The sequence below is a fragment of the Lagenorhynchus albirostris genome, chromosome 19, assembly GCF_949774975.1.
Source record: "Lagenorhynchus albirostris chromosome 19, mLagAlb1.1, whole genome shotgun sequence".
Lineage (NCBI taxonomy): Eukaryota > Metazoa > Chordata > Mammalia > Artiodactyla > Delphinidae > Lagenorhynchus > Lagenorhynchus albirostris.
Window position 1 is genome coordinate 14465674 of NC_083113.1, and position 26543 is coordinate 14492216.

At 49.9% G+C, this 26543-nt stretch overlaps 2 protein-coding genes and 1 long non-coding RNA gene across 6 annotated transcripts; 2 read left to right on the plus strand and 1 right to left on the minus strand.

Annotated features, from left to right (window-relative positions):
• Positions 1–2562: 2562 nt before the first annotated feature.
• ECH1 (enoyl-CoA hydratase 1) lies at positions 2563–12706 on the plus strand. Its single transcript, XM_060129939.1, has 10 exons — positions 2563–2708; positions 3113–3320; positions 3446–3534; positions 10408–10532; positions 10616–10664; positions 10795–10859; positions 11601–11671; positions 11762–11833; positions 12095–12245; positions 12424–12706. The coding sequence occupies exons 1-10, from the start codon at positions 2657–2659 to the stop codon at positions 12526–12528; spliced, it is 987 nt and encodes a 328-aa protein (XP_059985922.1). The 5' UTR covers positions 2563–2656; the 3' UTR covers positions 12529–12706.
• Positions 12707–14107: 1401 nt separating this feature from the next.
• Positions 14108–21541, plus strand: LGALS4 (galectin 4). Of its 4 annotated transcripts, XR_009536938.1 has the most exons (11): positions 14108–14244; positions 14568–14656; positions 16254–16458; positions 17840–17974; positions 18708–18829; positions 20060–20086; positions 20210–20248; positions 20420–20449; positions 20752–20840; positions 21029–21194; positions 21276–21416. XR_009536938.1 is itself a non-coding variant. In XM_060129940.1 (10 exons), exons 1-10 carry the CDS (start codon positions 14200–14202, stop codon positions 21420–21422), a joined length of 972 nt encoding a protein of 323 aa, XP_059985923.1. In that variant the 5' UTR covers positions 14108–14199; the 3' UTR covers positions 21423–21541. The 4 variants fall into 4 exon arrangements, 2 of the variants coding, with proteins under 2 accessions (XP_059985923.1, XP_059985924.1); XR_009536939.1 differs by lacking the exon at positions 20210–20248; XM_060129940.1 differs by lacking the exon at positions 18708–18829 and having other exon boundaries at positions 21276–21541.
• Positions 21542–22511: 970 nt separating this feature from the next.
• On the minus strand, positions 22512–22957 carry LOC132509227 (uncharacterized). Its single transcript, XR_009536940.1, has 2 exons — positions 22837–22957; positions 22512–22732 (listed from the first exon to the last, which is right to left on the minus strand). It is a non-coding gene; the product is annotated as an uncharacterized LOC132509227 (long non-coding RNA).
• Between the last annotated feature and the right edge of the window lie 3586 nt (positions 22958–26543).

Sequence of the window (26543 nt, forward strand, 5' to 3'; positions counted from 1 at the left end):
CGTAGCACTTTCTGGGATTCTGGGGGTGTCTACTTCCCTCACACTCAGTCTTCTGAAGAGGGGCAGGCCGGCCAGGACACAGCTGCAGCCCTTCCAGAGGGGCCAACCCAGCCCTGAGGAGCAGTGTGGGCCAGAGCTGCAGATTGGGAAATGATGAAAGGGTCTTGAGAATCTGGGAGACCTGGTGGCATCCTTCATGGGCTCTACCCAAACAAGCTGGATCTAGTTGAAGAGTCTTTTTTTTTTTTTTTAAAGTAAAGAGTTGAAAAAATTAAATTGAAGAGATTTTAAAAAGAAGAAAGCCTTAATCTTAAAAAGTAAACACCCGCCTTTCTTTAAGGTTGGAAAATGAAACCTCAAAAGTGAAAGTCATCTCCCCACTCCCCTTGAAAACAAGTTTTTCTTTTTCCATAAGGAAAGTTCTATTTGCATATGTGTCTTAACAGAAAATGCTTTGTACTGTAAGATGTTCTCATATCACATGCAGGGCAACCTCATTATCTTTAGTCTTACACAGTATCTTGTGTGGATATGTCATAATTTACTTCGTTCTGAAGGTAATTTCCAATTTGCTACTGCAAACAGTACTACTATGCATCTTCATACAGATGTTATCCAACTTCCTTGATACTGATCTGGAGGTAAATTCCTAGCAGTGCAATTGCTGGGTTAAAGGATACATTCACTTGCAACTTGATAGATATTCCCCAGTCTTGGTGTGTGGGAACTTGTGCTTATGGTTGGGGCTGGGCCATATGGGTGGAGGGCAGACGATAACCTGAAAGGGAGCCGCCTTTAAGAACCTTGACTCATACTGGAGGGAAGAGATCCTGCAGAGAGGAGCAGGTCAAAAAGTCCAGTTCCTTGTGTGCGCTTGAAAAAACCCACGTTGCTAATTTCCTGTAGACTTTTTAAACATTAACATCTACTGAAGTCAGATGGCATTTATCAAAGTTTCATCAGGAAAAGTTTCAAACCTCTAGACAGGGAGAAACTACAGTCACCTTGCAGCTGTAAAAATCTAGGATTATTTTAAGCTAATCAAGGGGGGTAAAAAGTAAATTTCCCCATTTTGTCTGCCAGCACCCAGTCTTCATCCCATGTTAGTAGTTATGAGTCTCCTAGATATTCTATGCATATATTGTTTTTTATGAAGGTACAGCCATCTATAACTTTATAGCAACCTAACTAAATGTTCTACATCTTTAAATTTTTTTCTCTCACATCTTGGTATCTGCATAGTGGTTCCAGAGTTCTCCATTGTGTAGCTGACCAAACAGTTCTCTGTTTTCCAAAAGAGCCTTACTATCTGACTCATTGAGAAGGCAAAGTAGGACTTACTTGGTGATCCTGTGGTTAAGACTCAACCCTTCCCCTGCAGGGGCCTCAGGTTTGATCCCTGGTCTAGGAAGTTCTGCCTGCATGCAGTGTGCAGTGCGGCCAAAAAGAAAAAAAAAGTCAAAGGGTTTCATTGGTGGTACAGTGGTTAAGAATCCACCTGCCAATGCAGGGGACACGGGTTCCAGCCCTGGTCCGGGAAGATCCCACATGCCCCAGAGCCGCTAAGCCCGTGGGCCACAACTACTGAGCCTGCACTCTAGAGCCTGCAAACCACAGCTGCTGAAGCCCACGCGCCTAGAGCCTGTGCTCTGCAACAGGAGAAGCCACCGCAGTGAGAAGCCCACACACCGCAACGAAGACCCAACACAGACAAAAAATTAAATAAATAAATATTTTTAAAAAAAGCAAAGTATTCATTACAACCCCATTTGCCAGAGACAGAGACCTTGAACTAGTGACTTCTCCCCAGCCGGTTTCCTCTGCATACAACATAAATAGTACAACCCCGTGGTGGTGTGGCAATTCAGATTACATAGTCAGCGCTTAATGTTGGTGGGCCTATATTCCCATTCCTGTACATGGATAAATTCAGTAGTAACTTTTTTCTTTTATTTTTTAATATGTATTATTTTTTAATTTATTTTGGGCTGCATTGGGTCTTCGTTGCCGCTCGCGGGCTTTCTCTAGTTGCGGCCAGTAGGCTTCTCATTGCAGTGGCTTCTCTTGTTGCAGAGCACTGGCTCTAGGCGCGCAGGCTTCAGTAGCTGTGGCTCGTTGGCTCTAGAGTGCAGGCTCAGTAGTTGTGGCCCATGGGCTTAGTTGCTCCGTGGCATGTGGGATCTTCCCGGACCAGGGCTGGAACCCATGTCCCTCGCATTGGCAGGAGGATTCTTAACCACTGTGCCACTAGGGAAGCCCCCTGTGGTTTTTTTTTTTTGTTGTTAATATGGTACAAATGCATGATTGCAAACTTGCAGAGCTGCAGTTATTCTGCCATTATGCCCTTAGACATTCATCTGTCTTCAATTTCTCCACCATTATGAAACAGCTGTGGTGAATTCTGTACAGAATGTCCAAGAGCAGCGTGAACCATTTTCTTAGCCCGGGTATCTACTGGTCCAAAAGTTCCATGACCGAATCACTCTAATGGCCGGCGAACCCAGAAGGCTGTTTCCGGTTGCCCTTGGTAAAGATGGCGAGAAGAGGACCGTCACCGGGGTCAGGCTGCGAACTCGATGCCCTCACCAAACATGGCGGCCTTTGTGCCCGCCCCCTTAGCTTCCTCCTGTCGGTTTACTCCAGCGAATCAGTAGCTATGGCGGCGGTGATACCGGCTTCTCGGAGGCTCCGCAACTTGCTGACCTGTCGTGAGTCACCTCTTGACCTTTGGGGGTCCGTTGAGCTTTCGTGCTGTCATAGCGACAGTCGGACGGGGAGGCCTGTCCCGGGTCTCGCAGGGTCCGAGCCCCTTATTAAACTCAGGGGTCCATGTGCCCCCATCCAAACGGCCTGTGTCTTACAATCGGGTCGCTGACGGCTCAGTGTTCCCAACCTGGAGTCAGTACCACGATCACGGGTCTGAAGTGTTCCTCATACTGAGGCCACTGATTAGTGCGCCCTAATCTTAAAGTCTGTATTTCCCTAAACCAAGGCCTCTAACAGGACTGTGTTCCCCAATCTAGTGTCACTGAGATGTGTGCCCTCTGCTCTTGAAGGTGCTGTGCCCCCAATCTGGGGTCATCAATGGCTCTCCCTTCCTTCATCTCCCCAGGATTGACAGCCCGCACCAACCTGGGTCTCAGCCTTAACCTTCATCCCTTGAGTTCCTTTGCACAAGATGAACCCTCCAAAGCAGCCCCCGAGGAAGCCCCAGGCCACAGCTATGAGTCCCTTCGGGTGACATCTGCCCAGAAACACATCCTGCATGTGCAACTAAACCGGCCGGAGAAGAGAAACGCCATGAACAAGGCCTTCTGGAGGTCCGGCCTGCAGATTCTGGAGGCCTGCCTGCAGGAGGAGGCAGGGGCTAAGGGACTGGGCAGGGGTGGGCCTGAGGGCAGGGGATTCCCACGCCAGACATAGCCCTTCCCCCTTTCCCCCACAGCGAGATGGTGGTGTGCTTCAACAAGATTGCAGAAGATGCTGACTGTCGTGCTGTGGTGATCTCTGGCGCAGGAAAAATGTTCACTTCAGGTGCGAGGTGCTCTCCACACCCACCCCTGCCAGTCTCCCCTGCTCCTGGGAATAGAGTAATGCTTCATAATTAGTGTTTTAAGCAGCTTCTAACTTCCACTTTGATCATTTTCAAATACAGAAATTAGTCCATGGGACTTCCCTGGCAGTCCAGTCGTTAAGACTGCCCGCTTCCACTCCAGGAGGCATGGGTTCATCCCTGGTCAGGGAACTAGGACCCTATATGCCGCACGGTGCAGCAAAAACAAAAGAAAAGAAATTAGTCCAACAGAACATGACAGGATCATTGGCTCTAAAGTCAGGGTTTTCATCCTGAATCTGTGGCCTTGATCAAGGCCTTTAATCACCTAGAATCTGTTTTTTTCTAATGTCAGTAAAGCGTGTTGTAATAATTACACGCTTTCTGGCAATTCCCTGGCAGTCCAGTGGTTAGGACTCAGCACTTTCACTGCAGGGGCCCTGGTTCAATCCCTGGTCGGGGAACTAAGATCCTGCAAGCTGCGAGTGGCGTGGCCAAAAATAAAAAATTGCATGCTTTCGTGCAATTAATTACTCAGTCCACTTGAACTGATTTCCAGTTACATGTCTGTTAGATCTTTTGATTGTCCCACAGGTCTTTTCTTCAGGTTGGATAATTTCCATTGACCAGATTCATTGACTCCTTTGTCACCTCTGTTCTGCTGTTAAGCCCATCCAATGATTTTTAAAAATTTCAGATACAGGCATACCTCAGAGATATTGTGGGTTCAGTTCTAGACTACCACAATAAAGCGAATATAGCAATAAAGCAAGTCACATGAACTTTTTGGTTTCCCAGTGCATGTAAAAGTTACATTTACACTATACTGTAGTCTATTAAGTGTGCAGTAGCATTATGTCTAAAAAAAGAAAGGACAGGGGCTTCCCTGGTGGCGCAGTGGTTGAGAGTCCGCCTGCTGATGCAGGGGACACGGGTTCGTGCCCCGGTCCAGGAGGATCCCACGTGCCGCGGAGCGGCTGGGCTCATGAGCCATGGCCGCTGAGCCTGCGCGTCCGGAGCCTGTGCTCCGCAACGGGAGAGGCCACAACAGTGAGAGACCTGTGTATTGCAAAAAAAAAAAAAAGTACTTACCTTAATTAAAAGATAATTTATTGCTAAAAAATGCTAACCATTTGACAATGCAGGGTTGCTAGAAACCTTCAATGTGTAAAAAACACAGTATCTGTGGGACTTCCCTAATGGTTCAGTGGTTGAGATTCACTGTTTCCAATGCAGGGATGCCTGGGGCATGGGTTCGATACCTGGTCAGGGAACTAAGATCCCACATGCTGTGTGGTGCAGCCAACAAATCAAAAGGAAAAACAGTATCTGTGAAGCGCAGTAAAATGAGGTATGCCTGTATTATACTTTGCAGTTCTCAAATTTCCATTTGGTTCTTTTTATATTTTCCATTTCTCTGCTAAAGTTTCATATCTTTTTGTTTGTCACAATCATATTTTTAAAAAAATATTTGTTTATCTTTGGCTGCATCGGTTCTTAGTTGCTCACTTGGGATCTTCATTTCCGCGTGCGGACTTCTCTCTGCTTGTGGCCCGCGTGCTCAGTAGTTGTGGCGTTCGGGTTTAGTTGCCCCTCGGCATGTGGGATCTTAGTTCCCCAACCAGGGATCAAACGTGAGTCCCCTGCATTGAAAGGCAGATGCTTAACCACTGGAGCACCAGGGATGTCCCACAACCATATTTTTCTTTGCATCATTGACCGTAGTTACAACGGCTATTTTAAAATCCTTGTCTCCTAATTCCAACATCTGGGTCGCCTTGGCGTCAATCTCTGTTTCTTATGTTTTCTCTTGAAAAAAAATGGGTCTCATTTTCCTGTTTCTTTGTTTTCAGAGTAAGGTTAGATTGTATCCTGGATATTGGACTATGGGAGAAAATGATGTGGAAATTCAGGATCCTATTACATAATTCCAGAGTGTTGAGTTTCCTGTTTTAGCAGCTGAGTTGGAGTCAGTGTTTTAAATCTCTTTGCTGGGCTGCCTGCCTGCTTCATGGGTCAACAAGAGATTTGGGCAGAGCTTATACACAGAACCTGGGGCTCCCCTCTCTGGCTCTCTGCTTTCTGGAATTTCCCCCCCCTCACTTTCTATCAGCTGAGGTCACCCTGGGCTCTGTTTGTCCTTTGGTTCTTCAAGCACAACTTCAGCCTGCCCTCAGGTTAACTTTTTTAAAAACAGGTAACTCGGCCAGTCACTTCTTCCAGAGTGTGCCTGGCGCCTTCAGGTAATTGGATCTTGTCCAACAAGGGCACATAGTTGGCACCTGTAGGAGGGTCCATACCAGAAGTGGAAGGTCACATACACTGATTTCTGCACAGGGCCCAGCCTAATGTTGGGGTCCCAGTGGTGACTGAGGCAGCCCCAGGCCCTGCCCTCATGGAGTTCCCAATTCAGTGGGGAAGACAGACAGTAAACAATGTATTTCTTTCTTTTTTTTTTTTTTTAATTTGCTTTAAAATATTTTATTGGAATTCTTTTGATAAGACCAAGTAAAGGCCACCTAAATGATTTTGGCCCCCAAGTTTCTAGGCAGTCCCCTCTCCCCACCCCAGGAGGTTGACAGCTGCTCACACAGGTTAAGGCAGGGAAGATGTGAAGTTCCGAGGGTCTGTCCAACACCAGGTAGAGGACACCCTTTGTGTCAGCAAAATTCACAGTACCCAGGTGGAAGGTACGCTGCTCTCCACTTCTTATCACAGCCTGTTAATGAAGTGGCAGGAACCATTACCGGGGCATCCCAGCTATCCCAACAGCACTTCTCCAAGAGGAGAATTCCAAACCTTAGGCCTTCAGTCACCAGGCTAGCCCTGAATCTCTGTGAAGGGACACTGCCCTGGCTGGGCTTCCAAAAGCTCTCCTGCTTTATTCAAGAATAACACAGCAGTGGACGTCTTAAACACCCTCGAGGCGCTCAGGAGTCTCCTTCAAGAATCAGGGGCCTGGGGCTTCCCTGGTGGTGCAGTGGTTGAGAGTCTGCCTGCCAATGCGGGGGACACGGGTTCGTGCCCCGGTCCGGGAAGATCCCACGTGCCGCGGAGCGGCTGGGCCCGTGAGCCATGGCCGCTGAGCCTGCGCGTCCGGAGCCTGTGCTCCGCAACGGGAGAGGCCACAACAGTGAGAGGCCCGCGTACCGCAAAAAACAAAACAAAACAAAACAAAACAAAAAAGAATCAGGGGCCTGGGAAGAAACCAATGAGTCAGCAGAAGCCAGGGCGACTCCAGACGAGCGCCCCCTGCCCTGAGCTGGGTCAGTTCCGAGCAGTGGCATCACAGAGACATCAGGCGCTCTAGTCTGTAATGACAGTTCATCCTGCTCAGACAATGCATTTCTTTCTGTTTTGTCTGTTAACATCTCCGCACGTCATGCCCGTTGTTTTCTTTCTACCACTCTCTCTGTTCTCCTTCATTCCTTTGTTCATCCATTCAACATTCCAGTGCCAGCCCCCTTCCTGGGTGCCGCGGACCTAGAAACAGAAAGCAGCCCCTGTTTCTGAGCCCTTTCCCTCGTGGAGTGCAGGATGAGGGTTCATGTGTAGCCGTGCCAGGCCTGGGGTCCTCATCTTTCAGCTCACAGCTGATTGTGGCCGTCTCGTCCCATTTTCAATCTGAAGGCCAGAAAGAAGAAACTCAACTTAATTAGCAGTTTCAATGATAGAATGAAACTACTAATTTAAAAAAAAAAGAAAAAAAGAACTAGCCCACACTTATTTACATTTGCGGAGTGTCTCTGAGCACCTTACACGTATTAATTCTCACCACGACCCTATGAGACAGGCTCAGTCCCCATCCCCATTTGATAGGTGAGGAAACTGAGACCCAGAGAGAGGAAGAAACTTGCCCAGTTCTCACTGCTGGGATTTTTGAACATGTGCTGCCTTGCTGCAGAATCCTTGCTCTTCACGGCTAAGTGACTATGGCCCAGGTGTCTGACAGGCTGGTTCAAAGTATGCCTAGCCGGAGGAGCCCGCCACCTCCCACCCCTGCCAGCCACACACACCTTCACCTCTCTGTGGTCTCATCTGAAGAAAAGGGAGATGCTGTGAGCCCCCACCTCATCAGGTTGCCGTTAGGATGAAACGAGTTAATAGGCACAAAACAGTAATTCATGTGGAACTTTTATTAATGTAGCTGCTATTATTATTTTTAAAAAATAAATTTATTTATTTATTTATTTTTGGCTGCATTGGGTCTTCGTTGCTGTGTGCGGGCTTTCTCTAGTTGCAGCGAGCGGGGGCTACTCTTCGTTGTGGTGCGCGGGCTTCTCGTTGCGGTGGCTTCTCTTGTTGCAGAGAACGGGCTCTAGTTCAGTAGTTGTGGCACGCAGGCTCGGTAGTTGCGGCTCGCGGACTCTAGAGCGCAGGCTCAGTAGTTATGGCTCACGGGCTTAGTTGCTCCGCGGCATGTGGGATCTTCCCAGACCAGAGCTCGAACCCATGTCCCCTGCATTGGCAGGCAGGTTCTTAACCACTGCGCCACCAGGGAAGTCCCCGTAGCTGTTATTATTGATGATTATAAATAAGTTAATTGTGATGATGAAGGAGATCTGAAACACTGAGGTTCCCAGGGAACGAGATAGGGGACCTCTCCGGAATGACTTCTGACTCTGGAGGGGGACACCTTGTACCGTGGTCTGGGGCCGTTTATTCCAAGGGGTTGCAGACACCCGCGTGCAGATAAACCAGCAAAAACAGCGGGAGGAGGTGTGGCCAGGTGCCAAGCTGGGCTTGTTCTGGGGGTAAGCGTGGCTCCCACTGAGTCATACAAGCTGTGCAGGCCTAGTGGGGAGCCGGCAGATGTCTGCAGGCTGATGCAGGCGCTTCTGGCCTCGGCTGAGACGGAGTGTATAATAATAGTAACTGTGGTGATGCCATTACATGCCAGGCATTGCTCAAAGCGCCTCTGGGCTCTGTCACTTGAATCCTTGCAGCCCCATCAGCTCTCGGGAGGATTTTAGGCTCATTTTACAGAGCAGAAACCCGACACCCAAAGGATGGAGTGACCTGGCCAGGGTCACACAGAGGAGTTCTGTCTTACCCATATGTGACGTGCACAAATTCAGCTCTACCCTGAGTCAACACTCCTGTGTTCGCGTTCATTTAAATAAGGCTGTGCAGGCACCAGAGCCTCAGAGAGTCAGGGGTGTGGCTGAAGGTGGGGCTGACTTTTCAGGTTTGTCAAATAGCATTGTTCAGAGGACAGGCAAAAGGATGAGAGCGATTCACCTCGGGAAGAAGAAAATTCTGCTCAGAACGACCCCGGAGCTCCACCTCACTCAGAGTCAAAGTCAAAGTCCTCCTCTTGGCCCACAAGGCCCCACAGAGTCTGCCTCTGTCACCTCTCTGACGTTGGCTTTTCCTGCTTTCCCCCTTGCTCACTCCACTACGCTGGCCTCAGTGGTCCTCCACACAGACACCGGGGGCATTCCTACCGCAGGGCCTTTGCACTGGCTGTTCCTGACATGTAGAACTCTCTTATCCCAGATATCCCTACAGCTCCCTCCCTTGTGGTCCTTCAGATCTTTATTCATATGTCACTTTTTCAGTTAAGAGGGTCCCTGACCACCCTACTTAATACTGCCAGAGCCCTCACTGTGCATGTGCACGCACGCGCGCACACACACACACACACACACACACACACACACACTCCATTCCACTTCCCTCCTTTAATTTTCTTTTAGTACTTATTGCCACCTGACAAAATGTATCTTCTTACCTGTTTGTTTCCCATAGAAGGGCAGCTCCATGGGGGCAGAGATTGTTGTCTGTCTTGTTCACTTATTGAGCTGTGTGCTAGGCCCTGGTAGGCACTGGGGATACAGTGGTGGGCAAAAAGCCAAACTCCTTGGGGGTGGGGAGATGGGGAAGACAAACTCCTCTGCTCATGGAGCTCACATCCTAGAAAGGGAGACAGGCACTAAACGAGATAAGCATACAGTTATGTGGTAACAAGAAGGCAGTGCGGGAGATATGGCCAAGAAAGGAGGTGAAAGGTGACAGGCTGCAATTTAGCCAGGGTGCCCAGAGGAGGCCTCTCTGAGGAGGTGACCTTTGAACTGTGGCCTGATCGCTGGGGAAGGGCTGTTCTAGGCAGAGGGAGGAGCAGGCACAGAGGCCCTAGGAAGCGAATGTGTTGTCGGAATGGCTGATGGAGGCCTGCGTGCCCAGTGGCATAGGCTGGAGATGATGCTTGTGCAGGGCTGGTAAGGTCTTGGCAGAAGACCTGGCATTTCATTCTAAGTAAGAGGGATGGGGGGCGTCGGGGAGAAGCGAGGGCCCTGAGGTGATCACAAGTGCCCTCTGGCCGCATGTGGGGAACAGACTGTGGCGGCAGGTCAGTGGAGGAAAGGTCAGGCTTGGGATTGTCTTAAAGTTGGAGCCACAAAAATTTCTCCATTTCCGAGCTTCCTGTCTCAGGAAACATCACCACCTTTGACGCAGTTGCTCGTGCCCAAAACCTTGACCTCCAGGCCATCTGGCATCACAGTGAAAAGCACGGCCCCTGGAGCCGGCTGCATAGTTCTGGGCTTGAAGTCGCAGTTCCACTGCTCACAAGCCAGTGTGACCTTGGGCGTGTGATTTAAGCTCCCCGTGCCTCAGTTTCTCCCCCAGGAAAATGGAGGCAGTAATAGGACCTACCTCAGAGGGTCATTGTGAGGCTAAGGTGAGCAAAGACTCGATACACGTTAGCTTGCCTTGTCTTCACACCCCAAAGGCAGTCCCTCCTGTGTGAGTTGCTGCCTCCGCCGTGGTGGTTTGCGTGGCCTCTGAACCCTAGCCAGGGCAACGGGTTGGGCCTGGGCGGCTAGGTGAGCCTCCCCGGATCTCCCCACCAGGTATCGACTTCGTGGACATGGCTTCAGGCCTCCTTCAGCCCGCAGGAGACGACGTGGCCCGTATCAGCTGGTACCTCCATAGCCTCCTCAGCAGATACCAAGAGACCTTCAGCGTCATCGAGAAGGTGACCCTGGGAGGCTAGCGGGGCAACCCCCTGCCTGCCGCTCCTGGACCAGCCTTGACCCCGCCCCTCCTGTCCCCTTGCAGTGCCCTAAGCCGGTGATTGGCGCCATCCATGGGGGCTGCATTGGTGCAGGTGAGTCTGCAGCCACCCACCCAGATCTGTTGCCAGTTAGACTTTGGCCCGAGGTGCAACCCCGCAGTCTGGGGGTGGGGGTGGGGAGCAGTCCTGTGGTTGTTTAGTGTCCCTGGCCTCTGCTTCCCAGGAGTGGATCTTATCACTGCCTGTGACATCCGGTACTGTACCCAGGATGCTTCCTTCCAGGTGAAGGTGAGCCATCCTCCCGAGCTTCTGATTCCTTGGGCCCTGCTTAGAGCTGGGAAATGAGTGGCAGAGACAGGTCAGAGCAGGGGTAGAGCAGGGACAGAGCAAGCTGAGGGGGTGGGCGTGAGTCTAGACGGCTTCATGGAAGAGTGAGTTAGAACTGAACCTTAAAAAGTAACCCTTGGGACTTCCCTGGTGGTCCAATGGTTAAGACTCCGCGCTTCCAAGGCAGAGGGCGCCTGTTTGATCCCCGGTCAGGGAACTAAGATCCCACGTGCCACAGGAGCAAAAAAGTAAGGAAAAGAAAAGTAACACTTGGCCAGGGAGGAAGTCAAGGGTAGGCCATGCAGTCAGTGTGAGGTCAGGAGTGAGTCAAGTTGTCAGGGAGGGGTTGAGGCTAGGGGCGCTGCTTGGCGTCAGTGCTGGAGGGGGCGGGAGGCACGATGGAGCTCATGGTTGGAGGGGGGCAGGGCAGGGATAAGCAAGGCTTCTGTCTGGAGATAGATGCAGCTGACCTCAAAGAATTGGGAGGGCAGAAGAATTGGAAGGTGGGCTGTATTCTAGACCGAAGGAACCTACATGGGCAAAAGTACGTGGATGGGAATGAAACGGGGTGTTTGGAATGGGAGTCTCTGAGGTGGGGGTGGGGTGGGACCTCTGCAGTAAATGCGGAATTTCATTGGCATTGAGGTTGCATGGGGACAGTAGTGGGCAGAAACTAAGCACGGGCAGGATTGCTCTCCCCAGGAGGTGGACCTAGGTTTGGCAGCGGATGTGGGAACCCTGCAGCGACTGCCCAGAGTCATCGGGAACCAGAGGTGGGTGAGAGGAGCCTGGGGGAAGGGACGGCAGGACATCTCCTAGACCTGGGATGACTGCCACCCCCGACACGCTCTGCCCTCTTGCAGCCTGGTCAACGAGCTGGCCTTCACTGCCCGCAAGATGATGGCTGACGAGGCCCTGGACTGTGGGCTGGTCAGGTAGGGGCTGAGGCCTGTGCTGGATAAGAGCTCAGGGGCAGCCAGACCTGGGTGGGGCTCTCTGGATCCCTGAGTACCTTAACTCATGGATTCCAAGTGGCCTCCTCTCTCTGGGTGGTCTGGAGTCTACTGCCCTGCTCTGATTGGTCCATTTCACTGCGGTATCTTCCATTTTCTACGGTGATTGGCCACTTGTTCATCCATGAGAGGGAGAGGAGAGCTCTTCTCAGACCGCCGACTGCAAATGCCTTTCATCCTCAGCCGGGTCTTCCCAGACAAGGAGGTCATGCTTGATGCGGCCTTCGCCCTGGCAGCCGAGATTTCCAGCAAGAGCCCCGTGGCGGTGCAGAGCACCAAGATCAACCTGCTCTACTCCCGCGACCATTCGGTGACCGACAGCCTCAACTTCATGGTGAGACTCTCCGTCCGACCAATCACATCCCTTCTCTGATCCCAGCGCAACCAATCAGGGCACAGCGGCCCCTTGCAGGCCTTGTCCTCTGACTGGTGCGCTGCTATCTCCTATTTTTCATTGGTCCAATTAAAATCTTCCCGTATCCTTTCCATTCCCTGCCGCCGTCTTTATCCAGAAATCCTGGAACATGAGCATGCTGCAGACAGAGGATGTCGTTAAGTCTCTCCAGGCCTTAATGGAGAAGAAGGAACTGAAGACCATCACCTTCTCCAAGCTCTGAGAGGCCCTTCATCCCAGGTCCTGGCCCAGGGTCTAGCTTTGTCCCGTCTCGTGACTGCGCTTCCTCATTCACAGAGAGGGAGGATTAGTGAAGATGGTCCCCCTCGCTGTCTTCTTTGCCAGTCTCCCTGTTTTCATGCCTTGTCTTCGCCCCACGAACAATAAAGCAACATAAAGAAGCTGGTGTCCTTATTGGAGAGAGAGGTGAGGCAGAAAGGGGGTTAACATGATGATCCTGGGGGCTCCAAAGACCACGGTTGTGCTGAAAGTTGGGGACAGAGATATGACCAATGGGCATGGAAGCCATGCAGGTGATGACCATTCAGAGTGACAGTGGGCAGGCCAGGGCTGGTAGCAAGTCACGTGGAAGGCCACAGACGGTCTTCCTGCCTGCCCCAGGCTTGTGGGCGGCATTTCCCCTGCCTGGCCCCCACTCACTACACGGCATAGTAGGTTCCGGTGCTGGAGTCTGGCTAGGGTTCTGCTGCTACCCAGTCTTGGGCCAACTGCCTCACTTCTCTAAGCTCTGAGTTCTCTTTTCCATATATAATCCCAACCTCCTGGAGAATTCCCTGGCGGTCCAGTGGTTAGGGCTTTCACTGCAGCGGCCCGGGTTCAATCCCCTGTGGGGGAACGAAGATCCCGCAAGCTGCGTGGCGTGGCCAAAAAAATAAAGAAATAAACCAACGTCCTGGATTTATGTTTGGAATGAGGGCAAGAGACCAAGCATTAATTTACAAGGTATTATTTTCCTTTTTTTCTTCTTTTTCGGCCGCGCCGTGCGGCTTGTGGGAGATTTGTGGGATCTTAGTTCCCCTGACCAGGGATGGAACCCGGCGCCACGGCAGTGAAAGCACGGAGTCCTAACCACTGGACCACCAGGGAAGTCCCCAAGCATTAATTTAGTGCCTCCTATATGCCACGTCCTGTTATGAATATTTATTAACTTAGTAATTCCTTTCAAGGACCCTATGAGGTTAATACTATTAATATTCCCTATTTAACAGATGGGCAAATGGGCAAATTGAGGTTAAACCACTGACGCAAGATCAAACAGCGAAGAAGCAGCAGAGGAAGGAGTTTAACCCAGAACCTCAGGCCCCAGAAGTCAGTGATCTAAACCACTACATATACAACATAACGTACATACTAGAGGCACGCAGCAATAATTGAGGTCCTCGAACAGTTCCTGGGAGTATCAGGAGTGCCCAATTCCTCCTTGCTTTTTCACTTGTTTCCGTTGCCCATCTGTCCTGGGCCACTCCTTTTAGCCTTACCCTGCCCAACCCTCCTGGCCTCACCCTCCCTCTGACAACAAAGGGTCAGCCAGGTTTTTATGGGCTCCGATAAGGCCCTTGAAGGGCCAAAGTTCGCCAGCACTTCCTCTTTGCAGGAGGGCCTAGAGGAGGCGGTCCTGAGCTGAGTACCCCAGGCCTGGCCCAGAAGATCTGGGTTCCGGCTGGTTACCAGTGAGGCTGGCAAGCGAAGGGAGACTGGGGGTGCCCTAGAAGATGTGTGTCTAGGATCCCTAGAAGAGGGACCCCGTGGACCCTGCCCTGCCAGCCACTCCCTTACCCTCAGGTATAAGAGCCAGCCACCAGCCGCTCTCTGCCGCCATTCCCTACTCCTGCAGCTCTTCTCACTGTAGAAGCCACCAGCCCAGCCTCTCAAGATGGCCTTCGTTCCTGCACCAGGCTACCAGCCCACCTACAACCCGGTGAGATACCCTAGTCCCTGGCTTAGCTCCACCCTGACCGCCACGCACCAATTTACCCTCACCCTGATCCTCAGAGGCAGCCACCCGTGCGTTGTGGGTCTGATTTACCCAGTACTGACCCTGGGGCTTGACTTACTCCCACCCTGATAGACTATTTACATCCAGCTCCAGCTCTCAGCCTTCTTCATCTTCACGCTGATCCCTCACCCCTTGGTTTCCTCTCCCTTGCTTAAGGGAGGGGGGCTGGAGGGGCTGCTGACTGAGTAGTAAGGGCTGCAATAGGCAGATGACCTTTGAGGCCCCTCACCTGGCCCCTTCTGCAGACGCTGCCCTACCACAGGCCCATCCCAGGCAGTCTCAGAGTTGGAATGTCCATTTACATCCAAGGAGTGGCTAGCGAGCATATGAAGAGGTAAGACCCTCCCCCTTGCCAGGCTAGGCTGGGAGGGGGCTACAAACAGGGGGCTTCCAGCCCAGGTGCAGGAGGCCTATTTCCCTCCCTCCCCGCCGCTGAGAAGAGGGCTCTATGCCACCGCACCTGATGGCCAAAGAACAGCTCTGGTCTGGGGAGTCCAGGGCTTGGTGATCAGATCAGGAGGGGGGCTGGGAGGTGTTAGGGAGACTCACCATGACCGGTGGCCCCAGAGTTGGGACACTGGATTGGAATTGTTGGGTATGACAGCATGAATTAAGATCACAGGCTCAGAGCCGGTCCACCTGAGTTCATGTCCCAGCTCTGTCACTTACCAACCGTGTGACTGGGAAAGCTCTGTGTGCTTTAGTTTGTCATCTAGAAAATGGGTTTTGAGGATTCAATATGTAAAACATATAGAGTCGTATATTCAGCACTACAGCAACTCTTAGCTTTTTGTTTTCTTTAATTTTTTAGATTTATTTTTGGCAGCGTTGGGTCTTCATTCCACGCGGGCTTTCTTTAGCTGAGGCGAGTGGTGGCGGGAGGGCTACTCTTTGTTGCGGTGCGCGGGCTTCTCACTGCGGTGGCTTCTCTTGTTGTGGAGCACGGGCTCTAGGTTTGTGGGCTTCAGTAGTTGTGGTACGTGGGCTCAGTAGTTGTGGTGCACGGGCTTAGTTGCTCCACGGCATGTGGGATCTTCCCGGACCAGGGTTCAAACCTGTGTCCTCTGCATTGGCAGGCGGATTCTTAACCACTGCGCCACCAGGGAAGTCCACTTAGCTTTTTTTATGGTTTTAAAATTGTGATGATAAAAAAAAAATGGTGATGATAATTGAATGATGTCATAGGACTGTTGTTTCTTTGTTCATTGTTTCTGTGTCCACCGAGTACCCACTCTGTGCCTAGGCGCTGGGGACAGAGCATCCAACAGGACAAAGATCCCTGTCCTCGTGGAGCTGACATCCTAGTAGAGGAGACAGATAAAAAATAAATAAGTCAGATATATAATAAGTCAGATGGCAATAAATGCTAAGGAGACAAATGAGGAGGGAAGGGAGATGGGGAGCAGATGTGGGTAGGGGTTGTGTGGCATTGTCCCTTTAAATAAGGTGGCCAGGGAAAGGTTCCTGGGAAGGGAATTTTTCAGCAAAGACCTGAAGGAGGTGAGAGGGAGGGAGCCGGGGGTGTATCTGAGGGAAGAGCATTCCAAGCAGAAAGAACAGCCAGTGCAAAGGTCCTGAGGCAGGTGTGTACCTGCCCCCTTGGAATAATTTGGGGGCTGCTGGTGTGAAGGGAGCTGTGGAAGGTGCTCCGATTTGGGTTTTCACAGGGTCCCTCTGGCTGCGTGTGGGGAATGGCCTTCAGAAGCCAGGGAGGGGGCAGAGAGACCTGAGCCGATAGAGACTGGGCTGGGGTAAATGCAGGAGTCCCAGTAGCAGTCTTATTTGAAGCTGGGTCAGGGAAGGGAGTGAGCAAAGAGGTAGCGGTGGGAATCTGCCCCTTGGAGTGCAGGGGCACGATCTCCCCCTCCAGTCTTGGGTCAATAGTGCGCTGGCATGGGCGGCCAGGGGAACAGCCCTTCGTGTCCCACCAGGTTCTTCGTGAACTTCGAGGTGGGGCAGGGCCCAGAGGCAGACGTCGCCTTCCACTTCAATCCCCGATTTGACGGCTGGGATAAGGTGGTCTTAAACACGAGGCAGAATGGCAACTGGGGCAAGGAGGAGAAGAAAAGGAGCATGCCCTTCAGCAAGGGTGCCGCCTTCGAGCTGGTGTTCATGGTCTTGGCCGAGCACTACAAGGTCGGAGTCTCGAGGGCGAGGCCTCCCCTCCCCACCCCTCCCTCCCCACTTCCCTTCCTTCCTCCCTCCCTGCCTTTCTGCCTTCCCCTGATCCCTCCCTCTCTCCCTTTCTTTCTTCGTTTTTCCTCTCTCCCTTCCCCCTCCCTCCTCCCTTCCTACCTCACTTTTCTTTTCTTTTCTTTTCCTCCTCTCCTGCCTCTCTTTTTCTCATTCCCATTCCTCCACCTCGGAGAGCTTTCTAATGTGTTTCATGCATAACATCTTGCTCCCGTGTTCTTGCGAGGTATGTATTTTGGCCCTTTCTTATCAGGAAGTCTAAACACACACAGAAGCACAGAGGCCTGGGAAGCCCTCCTCTCCTTGGCCAGCACTGATAGCTGTCCACTCCAGGTTCCTCTGCTCCTATCTCTACCTCCCACTTCCCCTCCGGTTATTTAGAAGCAAATCCCAGCTATCATATAATTTCATTCATAAATATGAATGGAGTTCTCTCCATCCCCTGCCTCCCCATAAATGACACACATCAGATACCCTGTGCACATCTGTCCCAGACTGACCCATGGGAGAAGTCTTCTGGGAGGATGACCTACCTGGACGTTATCTGCCCTCATACAGACACCAGATATCTAACCTCATCACCAAGGTTAACATTAGGGCTTGAGCTCGGACAGACACGGGTTCAAGTCTGGGCTTTGCCTCTCCCCAGCATGTGACCAGGTAGTAGAGCTGGTCACTCTACTACCTGGAACCTCTGCTTTCTTGAACAACAGGGACAGTGTTTTGTCTTCCCTCACGGAGCTGTTGAGCCCATCACCATGTTGATGCCAGCAGGTAAAGTGCTTAGCACATAGGAAGCTCTCAGTCCTGGGGAGCTGGGTCTCGGCTGTGCCCGTTGCTTAGCACTATAAACAGAACCGTGATCGCTTACAGTACTCTTGAGATGTGATGACAAGGCAAGGCTCTACCTGGGATTTCCACAGTGCCTCTGACAAGCCTTCCCAACAGTCCCAGAGCGAGATCCCATTTTACAGATGCAGAAACAAAGACTCAGGGAAGTGAGTGACTTAACTAAGGTTCCCACAGCCAAGACATGTCAGAGCTGAACCTGACACCCAATCATTTGGTACCAAAACCAGGACTCCAATTCAGTGATCTCCCAATCTCCATCCTCAGGCTAAATTCTCTATTCTCGTCTGCCCACCAATCTGTGAGCTGACTTTTGACCTCTGACCGGTGGACTCAAGATTCCTGACTCTGAGGCTGTCCCAGCTCACCCTCAATACTCGTGACCCCCAAGTTAAAAATCTCCCTGTTTCCTGCTTCCTGTTTTCTACCCTCCAGGGTCAGAGGTGCCACCTCTGACCTGACCCCTGCCCTCCAGGTGGTGGTAAATGGGGATCCCTTCTATGAGTTTGGGCACCGGATCCCGCTACAGATGGTCACCCACCTGCATGTGGATGGCGACCTGCAGCTTCAATCAATCAACTTCATCGGAGGCGAGCCCACCCCAAACCAGGTATGTGGTGTGTCCCCCTCTTGTTTGCTTGCTTTCTTCCTTAATTCACCCCTACATTCACTTATTTCCAGAGCACCTGCTCTGGGCCAGACCCTTTGCCAGGTGACGCCACAGACCCAGCGGCAACCAGGACAGTCTACTGGGAAGACAGACGTGTCGCCAGATAGTAGTGGCCACAAGTTGTCAGTGTGGGGGTGGGGCGCATACAGGAGGTCCGGAGAGTCTTTTTTCTTTTAAGGTATTGGCACCATTTTCTACACCATCATTTTATTTTATTTACTTATTTAATTATTTTGGCTGTGCCACGTGGCTTGCAGGATCCTAGTTCCCTGACCAGGGATTGAACCCTGGCCCTTGGCAGTGAAAGCGCAGAGTCCCAACCACTGGACGGCCAGGGAAGTCCCTGGAAAGTCTTAGGAAGGGCTTTCTGGAGGAGAGCTAGGTGTGTAAGCTGAGTCAGAAAGTGATGACAGGGAGGGACAAAAACCACAGGAGTAGCAAACGTGTTTCTGAGAAGTTGCCTGACGTCATGAGTCAGCTGGGAAATTCACTGCCAATCCCAGGGAGCTACCACTACGCACCCGCCAGAAGGGCTGTCACGGGAAGGGCACATCATACCCACGGCTGGTGAGGCCGTGGACTGGCCGACACTCCCATACCTCGGGAGATCACTGGGCAGCATCTACGGAAGCTGAACAGACACACACCAGTGACCGTGAAACCCCACTACTAGGTCCACGGTGAACAACTGGCCAGGACACAAGCACTAGAAACCCACAGCAACACTACTTGGAGAAGCCCAAACCTCAGAACCCTGGCATGTCCTTCAGCTGAGGGCTCTACCCTTCCCAACCTGTAAGTCTCCCAGCCCCTCCAAGGGGAAAGGGCACTGGTGATCCTGAGCCCCATTCTACAGATGTGGGAACTGAGGCACGGAGTGCTTCAGTAACTTGCCCAAGATCGTGGAGCTCGTAAGCGGCAGAGGCACGGATCAAACCACTCCTCTGCCTCCCTGATGAGGAAATGCTGGGATTGGCTTCATCCCTAAGGTGGCCTTGGGCCTATGGGTGTTCATTTTACTGTTGTGCTTCATCAGTGTATTTTATTTTATTATTTATTTACTTACTTACTTATGGCCACACTGCATGGCTTGCGGAATGTTAGTTCCCTGACCAGGGATCAAACCCTGGGCCCCCACAATGAGAGTGCCAAGTCCTAACCGCTGGACCGCCAGGGAATTCCCTCATCAATGTATTTTAAAAAGAAAAACAACATGGGAATTCCCTGGCGGTCCAGCGGTTAGGACTCCTCACTTTCACTGCCGAGGGCCCGGGTTCAATCCCTGATCAGGGAACTAAGATCCTGCAAAACACTCGACGCGGCTAGAATAAAAAGAAAAACAACAATGAAGCAATTTTTAAAGGACCTTCAGGATAGCTGGCTTAAAGCGGAAGTCGAGGCAGAAATGAGTGCATCAGAAACAGAGAGAAAGAGTGAATAAAAATTGTTTGGCGGGGAAAGGAACCACTGGTGAGAAGGTGAGGACGAGAGAGAGGAACAGAGACAGCGAGTAAGAGAGGCTGAGAAACAGAAACAGAGTCACACACAGACTGAAAGAGCTGAGACAGACAAGGGAGAGACAGGAGCTTGGCTGGCTAAAGCACCCCTCGTTGCCCCAGGGGTGCACATGTAGAGTGAGGGGCAAATCATGGTTGGAGACGAGGTGAGCAGGGTGTTGTGTGGGCCTGGGGTGTGTAATGGGGGTGCACGCTTTATCGTGTGGCTCCTGGAGGGAGGAGAGGAGTGGATGAGGGTCCTGGGTCAGCAGGAAGCCAGGACAGAGGTGGGGACAGAAACAGAATTTACCAGCCTTGTCCTAAAGGAGTGGGCTGAGGTTCGCTGTGCACTGGAGATCCCTAAACACGGCGAGTTCCTCTCCATGAATGAGCCATCTGGGTGCTACCTTTTGACCCCGAGTTCCCTTGGATGGTGGTGGTAGGCTGCCCTGGGGCGGGCATCCTTGACACCCTCCAGGCCCTAGTTTAGGGTCCCCCTCATTGCCTCCTTCTCCTTCTGTGCCCACAGATACCCATGCCTAATCCGGCGTACCCAGTAAGTACCTGCTGGTGGGTGATGGACTTCCCTTTGAGGTGGGGTTCAGTGGCTGAGGAGGTCCTAGGGCAGCCAAAGGACCCCCAGCCTCTCTCCATTCATGCCTTCCGTCCATCTGTGTAGGGTCCCGGGCAGTGCTACCAAGAGCCAAGTAACCTCCCTGTAAGTGGGAGGGTTGTGTGGCCATTTGGGGGTGGGTGGCAAGAACTGGAGGGTGGTCAGAGAGACTGGATCCCCAGTTGTACTAATCCAGCACCTAGAGCTACGCCTGCATGGAGTAGGTGGGCCTAATATTTGCCGAATATTATAGAATAACTCTTCCTCACTTCACAGACCATGGAGGGACCCCCAGCCTTCAACCCGGTAAGGTCTCTGGTGGGAGTTTAGGGTTCTGTGGTGGGCAGTTTGTGGGGAAGCAGGAACTGGTGGTGGGTCGGGGGTCCTGAGCCATGGGGAGCCCTGAGAAGGTAGGAAATAGAGTGGGCAGAGGGTGTTTGGGGCGGGAGGGCGGTGGGGAGAGGGTGGAGTTGGTGGTCAGAGGGTGTGGAGGTTGGGGGTTTGGGACATTTCCCAGGACAAGTGAGAGCCCCTCTCTGAAAATTTGTCCCTGCCTCTGGCTTCTGGGGACCTGAGAGACGATGGGACACCATGTGCTCTTCCCACAGCCTGTGCCATTTAATGGGAGACTGCAAGGGGGGCTTACAGCCCGAAGAACCATCATTGTCAAGGGCTACGTACCCGCCACAGCCAAGAGGTACAGAACCTAGACTGAGGTGTGACTCCTTGGTCCTCCTCATCCCTCAGTCCTAGGAGACTGAGCCCTCAGCCTCCTCCACTGGAGACCTGGGAATCCAGTCCCCAGTCCCCTCCTTCCTTGGGGAGCAAAGCGCTCCCCCACCTCCTCCCCACCCATCTTACTCCTACCCTTCTCTCTGCCCCCAGCTTTGTCATCAACTTCAAGGTGGGATCCTCAGGGGACCTGGCTCTGCACATTAACCCCCGTCTGAATGAGGGCAGCGTGGTTCGGAACAGTTTTCTGAATGGCTTGTGGGGAGCTGAGGAAAGGAATGTCTCCTACAACCCATTTGGTCCTGGACAGTTCTTTGATGTGAGTCTGGGGTCTCTTTCCCTGCTTCCCTCCAAAGCCTCTGTCCTGGCTCTGGCCTCATGCCCTCCCCTCTCTCTGCAGCTGTCCATTCGCTGTGGCATGGATCGCTTCAAGGTGTATGCCAACGGCCAGCACCTCTTCGACTTCTCCCATCGCCTTTCGGCCTTCCAGAGGGTGGACATGGTGGAGATCCAGGGTGATGTCACCTTGTCCTATGTCCAGATCTGATCTATATCTGGGGCCATAACCCCTGGGAACACAGAGGAAGATCCTGTAGGACTCCTTTCTAAGCCCCTAATAAAATGTCTGAGGGTGTCTTGTGAGTGTACACGACCCCATTCGCCTCCCTCACTGTTCCTTCCTTCTTGGTTCAATCGTGCACTGTCCATTCAGCCATCCAATCATCTGCCCATCCATCCTCTCATCATAATAAATCTAGAGCTTTATGTGTATGAACCCATTCACTCCTCACAATGCCAGGAGGTAGGAACTATTATTATTTTCCATCTGTAAATGATGAAGAGACAGGCAAAGAAAAATAAAGCTGTTGCCCAAGGTCACAGAGTCCGTAAATGGCAGAACTAGTATCCAAATCGAGGTGGTCTGGCTCCCAAGGCTACGTACTCAGCCACTATACAGCCTGTTGTCCCATCCACCCTGCATCCATCCATTCAAACATCTAACTACTTATTTATTAGTCCATATGTCTATTCGCTCAGCCATGCTTACATCCAGATTTCATTCATCCTTTCATCTCTTCACTCCCTCCATTTGTCCATGCAGTTCTCTGCCTTCCAGCACATCCATCCATCCGTCCATTTGTCCATTTTTTATCTATCCAGTCATCCATTCTTCTCTTCATGATCTATTCCTCCATCCATTTCCAATTATTTATCCATACATTTATCTCTTCATCTGCCCACTAACCATGAGTCATTCATTCAAACATCCTTTTATCATCATCTTTGTGTTGATTTAATAATTTGTTCATTTCCTTACACTTTCATGCATCCATTTATTCACTCTTATTCATTCACTCACTTGCTTGTTCACATATCCAGTCATTTGTCACTGTCTATTCAATTACTCATTCAGTTTATTGTCTCATTCATTCACCTAGTGTAGTTCTTAAACAGTCCTACATTGCAATCCCCTGGGGAGCTTTTAAAAAATATTGATACCTGACCCCAACCCAGACCATCATTAGGTTAAACCACAAAAATGCCATTTTTGTAGGTTAAACATGGTTAAATATCAATAATTTCGTATGTTCTAGTCTAGTAAGTCTGTAGTGGGTCCTGGGCATCAATATTATCGTTGAGTTCTCCAGAAGATTCTATGGATTTGTCAAACATTGATCAAAGATGTTCTGGGGGCCCTCAGACCCTGGATGGATGCTGAGGACGTCAGGAAGGGCGGAGGGCTGACCTGGGCAGCCTCCAGTCTGAGGCCGTCTTCTCCTTCTTCTGGGCTCCCTCCTCCCTTACTGAACAGTCACTGCCCAGGGATGGCTGTCAGGAGATACATCAGCCACGAGCCTAGAGAGGCACAGGAAGAGGGTCCCCCAAAGAGCTGGTGAGGTCATGTTTAGTTTTCTATCACTGCTGCAATATGTTTGAAGAAATAATGCCTGAAAACTTACCCAATTTTATGAAAGACATTCGTTTCTAGATCTGAGAAGCTCAATGAACTGCAAGTAGGATAAATACAAAGAGATCCATACCAAGACCCATCATAGTTAAACTGCTGGAAGAAAAAAAAAAAGACAGAAAAATTTGAAAGCTATAAGTGAAAAAACAACTCATCATGTACAGGGGAAAGCAGTACGAGTCACAGCTAAATTGTCATAGAAACAATGAAGGCCAGAAGGCAGCTGAATGATTTATTCAAAGTGCTAAACAAAAGAAAACTGTCAGTAATTCTATACTCAACAAAACTATATTTAACAACTGAAGGCAAATGTTAAGAAGAAAAAAAAAAAACAAAAAACTGAAGGCAAGGGCTTCCCTGGTGGCGCAGTGGTTGGGGGTCTGCCTGCTGATGCGGGGGACGCGGGTTCGTGCCCCCGTGCGGGAGGATCCCACATGCCGCAGAGTGGCTGGGCCTGTGGGCCATGGCCGCTGGGCCTGCGCGTCCGGAGTCTGTGCTCCGCAACAGGAGAGGCCGCAACGGTGAGAGGCCCGCATAACGCAAAAACAAAACAAAAAACTGAAGGCAAAAGAAAGATATTGTGAGATAGAAGAAAACTGAGAATTCATTGCTAGCAGACCTCCCTGTAGGGAATACTAAAGGAAGTCCTTCACATTGAAAGAAAATGACATCAAATCCACAGGAAGAAATAAAGAATCCTAGAAATTATGAATATGTGGATAAATATTTTTCAAAATTATATAACTAAAATTTATTTTTTTCTATTTTCTTTAAAAATGTGATGGTAGTGAAAATTATAACACTATATTGTAGAGTGTATAACATATATGAATGTGATATATATAAACAATAGCACAAAATAAGGTGGGAAATGGAGATATATTGGAGCAATGCTGCTATATTTTACTGGAATTAAATCTGTATTAACATAAAGTTGACTGTGATCATTTACAATGCATATTGTCATCCCTAGAGTGACCATTTAAAAACCAGCTTTCAAAATATACAGTTTAGGGCTTCCCTGGTGGCGCAGTGGTTGAGAGTCCACCAGCCGATGCAGGGGACGCGGGTTCGTGCCCCAGTCCGGGAAGCCCGTAAGCCATGCCGCTGAGCCTGCGCGTCCGGAGCCTGTGCTCCGTGGCGGGAGAGGCCACAACGATGAGAGGCCTGCGTACTGCAAAAAAAAAAAAAAAAAAAAAAAAAAATCAAAATATACAGTTAAAAAAAAACAACAACAGAGGAATTTAAATGGTATACTAAAAATTGTTTAACACAAAGGCAGGTAGTGAAGGACTAACAGAGTAAAAACAAATAGCAAAATGGCAGCTGTGAAGCCAACTATATCAATCACAACATCAAGTGTGAATGAAATAAACATTCCAACCAAAAGTCAGAGATCAGGGCTTCCCTGGTGGTGAAGTAGTTAAGAATCTGCCTGCCAATGCAGGGGACACGGGTTCGAGCCCTGGTCCGGGAAGATCCCACATGCCGCGGAGCAACTAAGCCCGTGCGCCACAACTACTGAGCCTGTGCTCTAGAGCCTGCGAGCCACAACTACTGAAGCCCACACGCCTAGAGTCTAGTCTGTGCCCTGCAACAAGAGAAGCCACTGCAGTGAGAAGCTGGTGCACCGCAACTAAAGAAAGCCCACAGGCAACCACAAAGACCCAACGCAGCCAAAAAAAAAAAAAAAAAAAAAAAAAAGTCAGAGATCGTCCGTGGTGGTCAGCTTCCAAACTGGCCTCCAATGATATGCAAACCCTTGTGTGAACCCCTCCCAAATGGTACCAGGGTTAGTATGTGTGACTACATTTCATCAAGAGAATATGGCAGAACTGATAGCGTGTCACTTCTCAAACGGGGGTATAAGAGACACTACAGCTTCTGTCGTGGCTTGCTCTCTTGCTCTCTCATTTCTCAATGACTCCCCCGGGAGGAGTCAGTAACTTCTTGAACAGTCCTATGTAAGTGCTCATGTGACAAGAAACTGAAAACTCCTGCCAACATCCATGTGTGTGAGCCCTCTTAGAAGAAGATCCTCCAATCCCAGTCAAGCCTTTAGAGCAGGGGTTGCAAACTTTTTCTGTAATGGTCACATAGTAAATATGTTAGGCATTGTGGGTGACCCAGTCTCTGTTGCAGCTCCCGAGCTCCACGGGTGGAGCACAAAAGCGGCCAGTAGGCTATACGTAAATGAAAGAGCATGGCTGTGTCCCAATAAAACTTTATTTATGGACACTGAAATTTGAATTTCGCATCATTTGAAGTGTTAAGAAATGTTATTCTTCTTTTCATTTTTTTTTCAGCTATTTTAAAATGTGAAAACCATTCTTAGATTGTGAGCCTTACTAAAACAGGCAGTGGGTGGGTTTAACCCAACAGCCATAGTTTGCCAAAACTTCTTTCGGGTGCTAGCAACTTCACTTATAGTTTGACTGTAACTGCATGAAAACTCAGCACCACAACCTAGTTAAGCCACTCCTAGGTTCCTAACTTCAGCAACTGGAAGGCAATAAGTATGTCTTATTTTATGATGTTACTGGGATAATTTGTCATGAAGCTACAAAGAATAATACATTTTCAGCCTGGATAAGAAAACAAGACCCAAGTATATGCTATCTACAAAAGACACACTTTAGATCTAAGACGTAGATAAGTTGAAGGTAAAAGGATGAGAAAAGAAGTACCGTGCAATCAGTAACCGTAAGAGAGTAGAAGGACAAAATTAGTATCAGACACAGTAGATGTTAAAAGAAATTTTACTAGAGACAAAGGACATTTCATCATGATAAAAGGGTCAATACATCAAATATACACATCAAACTATGCACATATATTGCTAAGGGACAAAAAAGAGGTGAGTGGGTGAAAGATGCTCGATTTTATGCAAGGAGGGAAAAAAATTGCATATACATGTGTTTAGAAGGGCAGAGAGTTTTGGAAAGATACACAAGAGATAAAGACACGGGTAACAGAAGTTTGCTCTTAAAAGGAGGACTTTCATATACATATTTTATATATTTATAGTTTTTTTGAAATGACTAACACAGAAAGTTGTAAGTACAGTACAAACATTTTTTTCCCTACACTCATTTGAGAATAAGTTGCCAACATGCTTCCTGATCACCTTCAATTACTTTATTGTGTATTTCCACAAACAAGAACATTCTCTTGCATGTCCACTGTAAGGCAACAGTGAAAATCAGGAAATTAACAGATGGATAACAGATTAACAGATGGATAACTACCATCTATTCCGAGACCCCAACCACCTTTACCAGTTGTGCCAACAACTGTATTTTCCACTGCATACTTTGAAATTTGTACCGTAGGTATATCTTTAAATTAATATATATTTTAAAATTATATATATTAAAAATTATATATATATAAAGTGATATTATATATATGTAATTCCTTTAACAGGCAAATAAAAATAAACATAATAGCCCTGGGACCAGGGGAATTCAGACTTTCCCGGGTCCTCCAGTGGGAGAGGGTGTCCTTCATTCCACGACCCACCCAGAGATACACTCTTGAGGGCCGGGCATGGGGGTGAAGTGGCTTCAGCCGAAGGGTCTCAAGGGGCAGAAAAACGGGTCCAGAAAAAGCTCAAGTGCCACAGCAGGGTTTGGTCTTCCCACCACCCTAGCTGTTTCAGGTTCAGTCGGCAAGCAGCCCCACCTTGCCGAGCCTCCG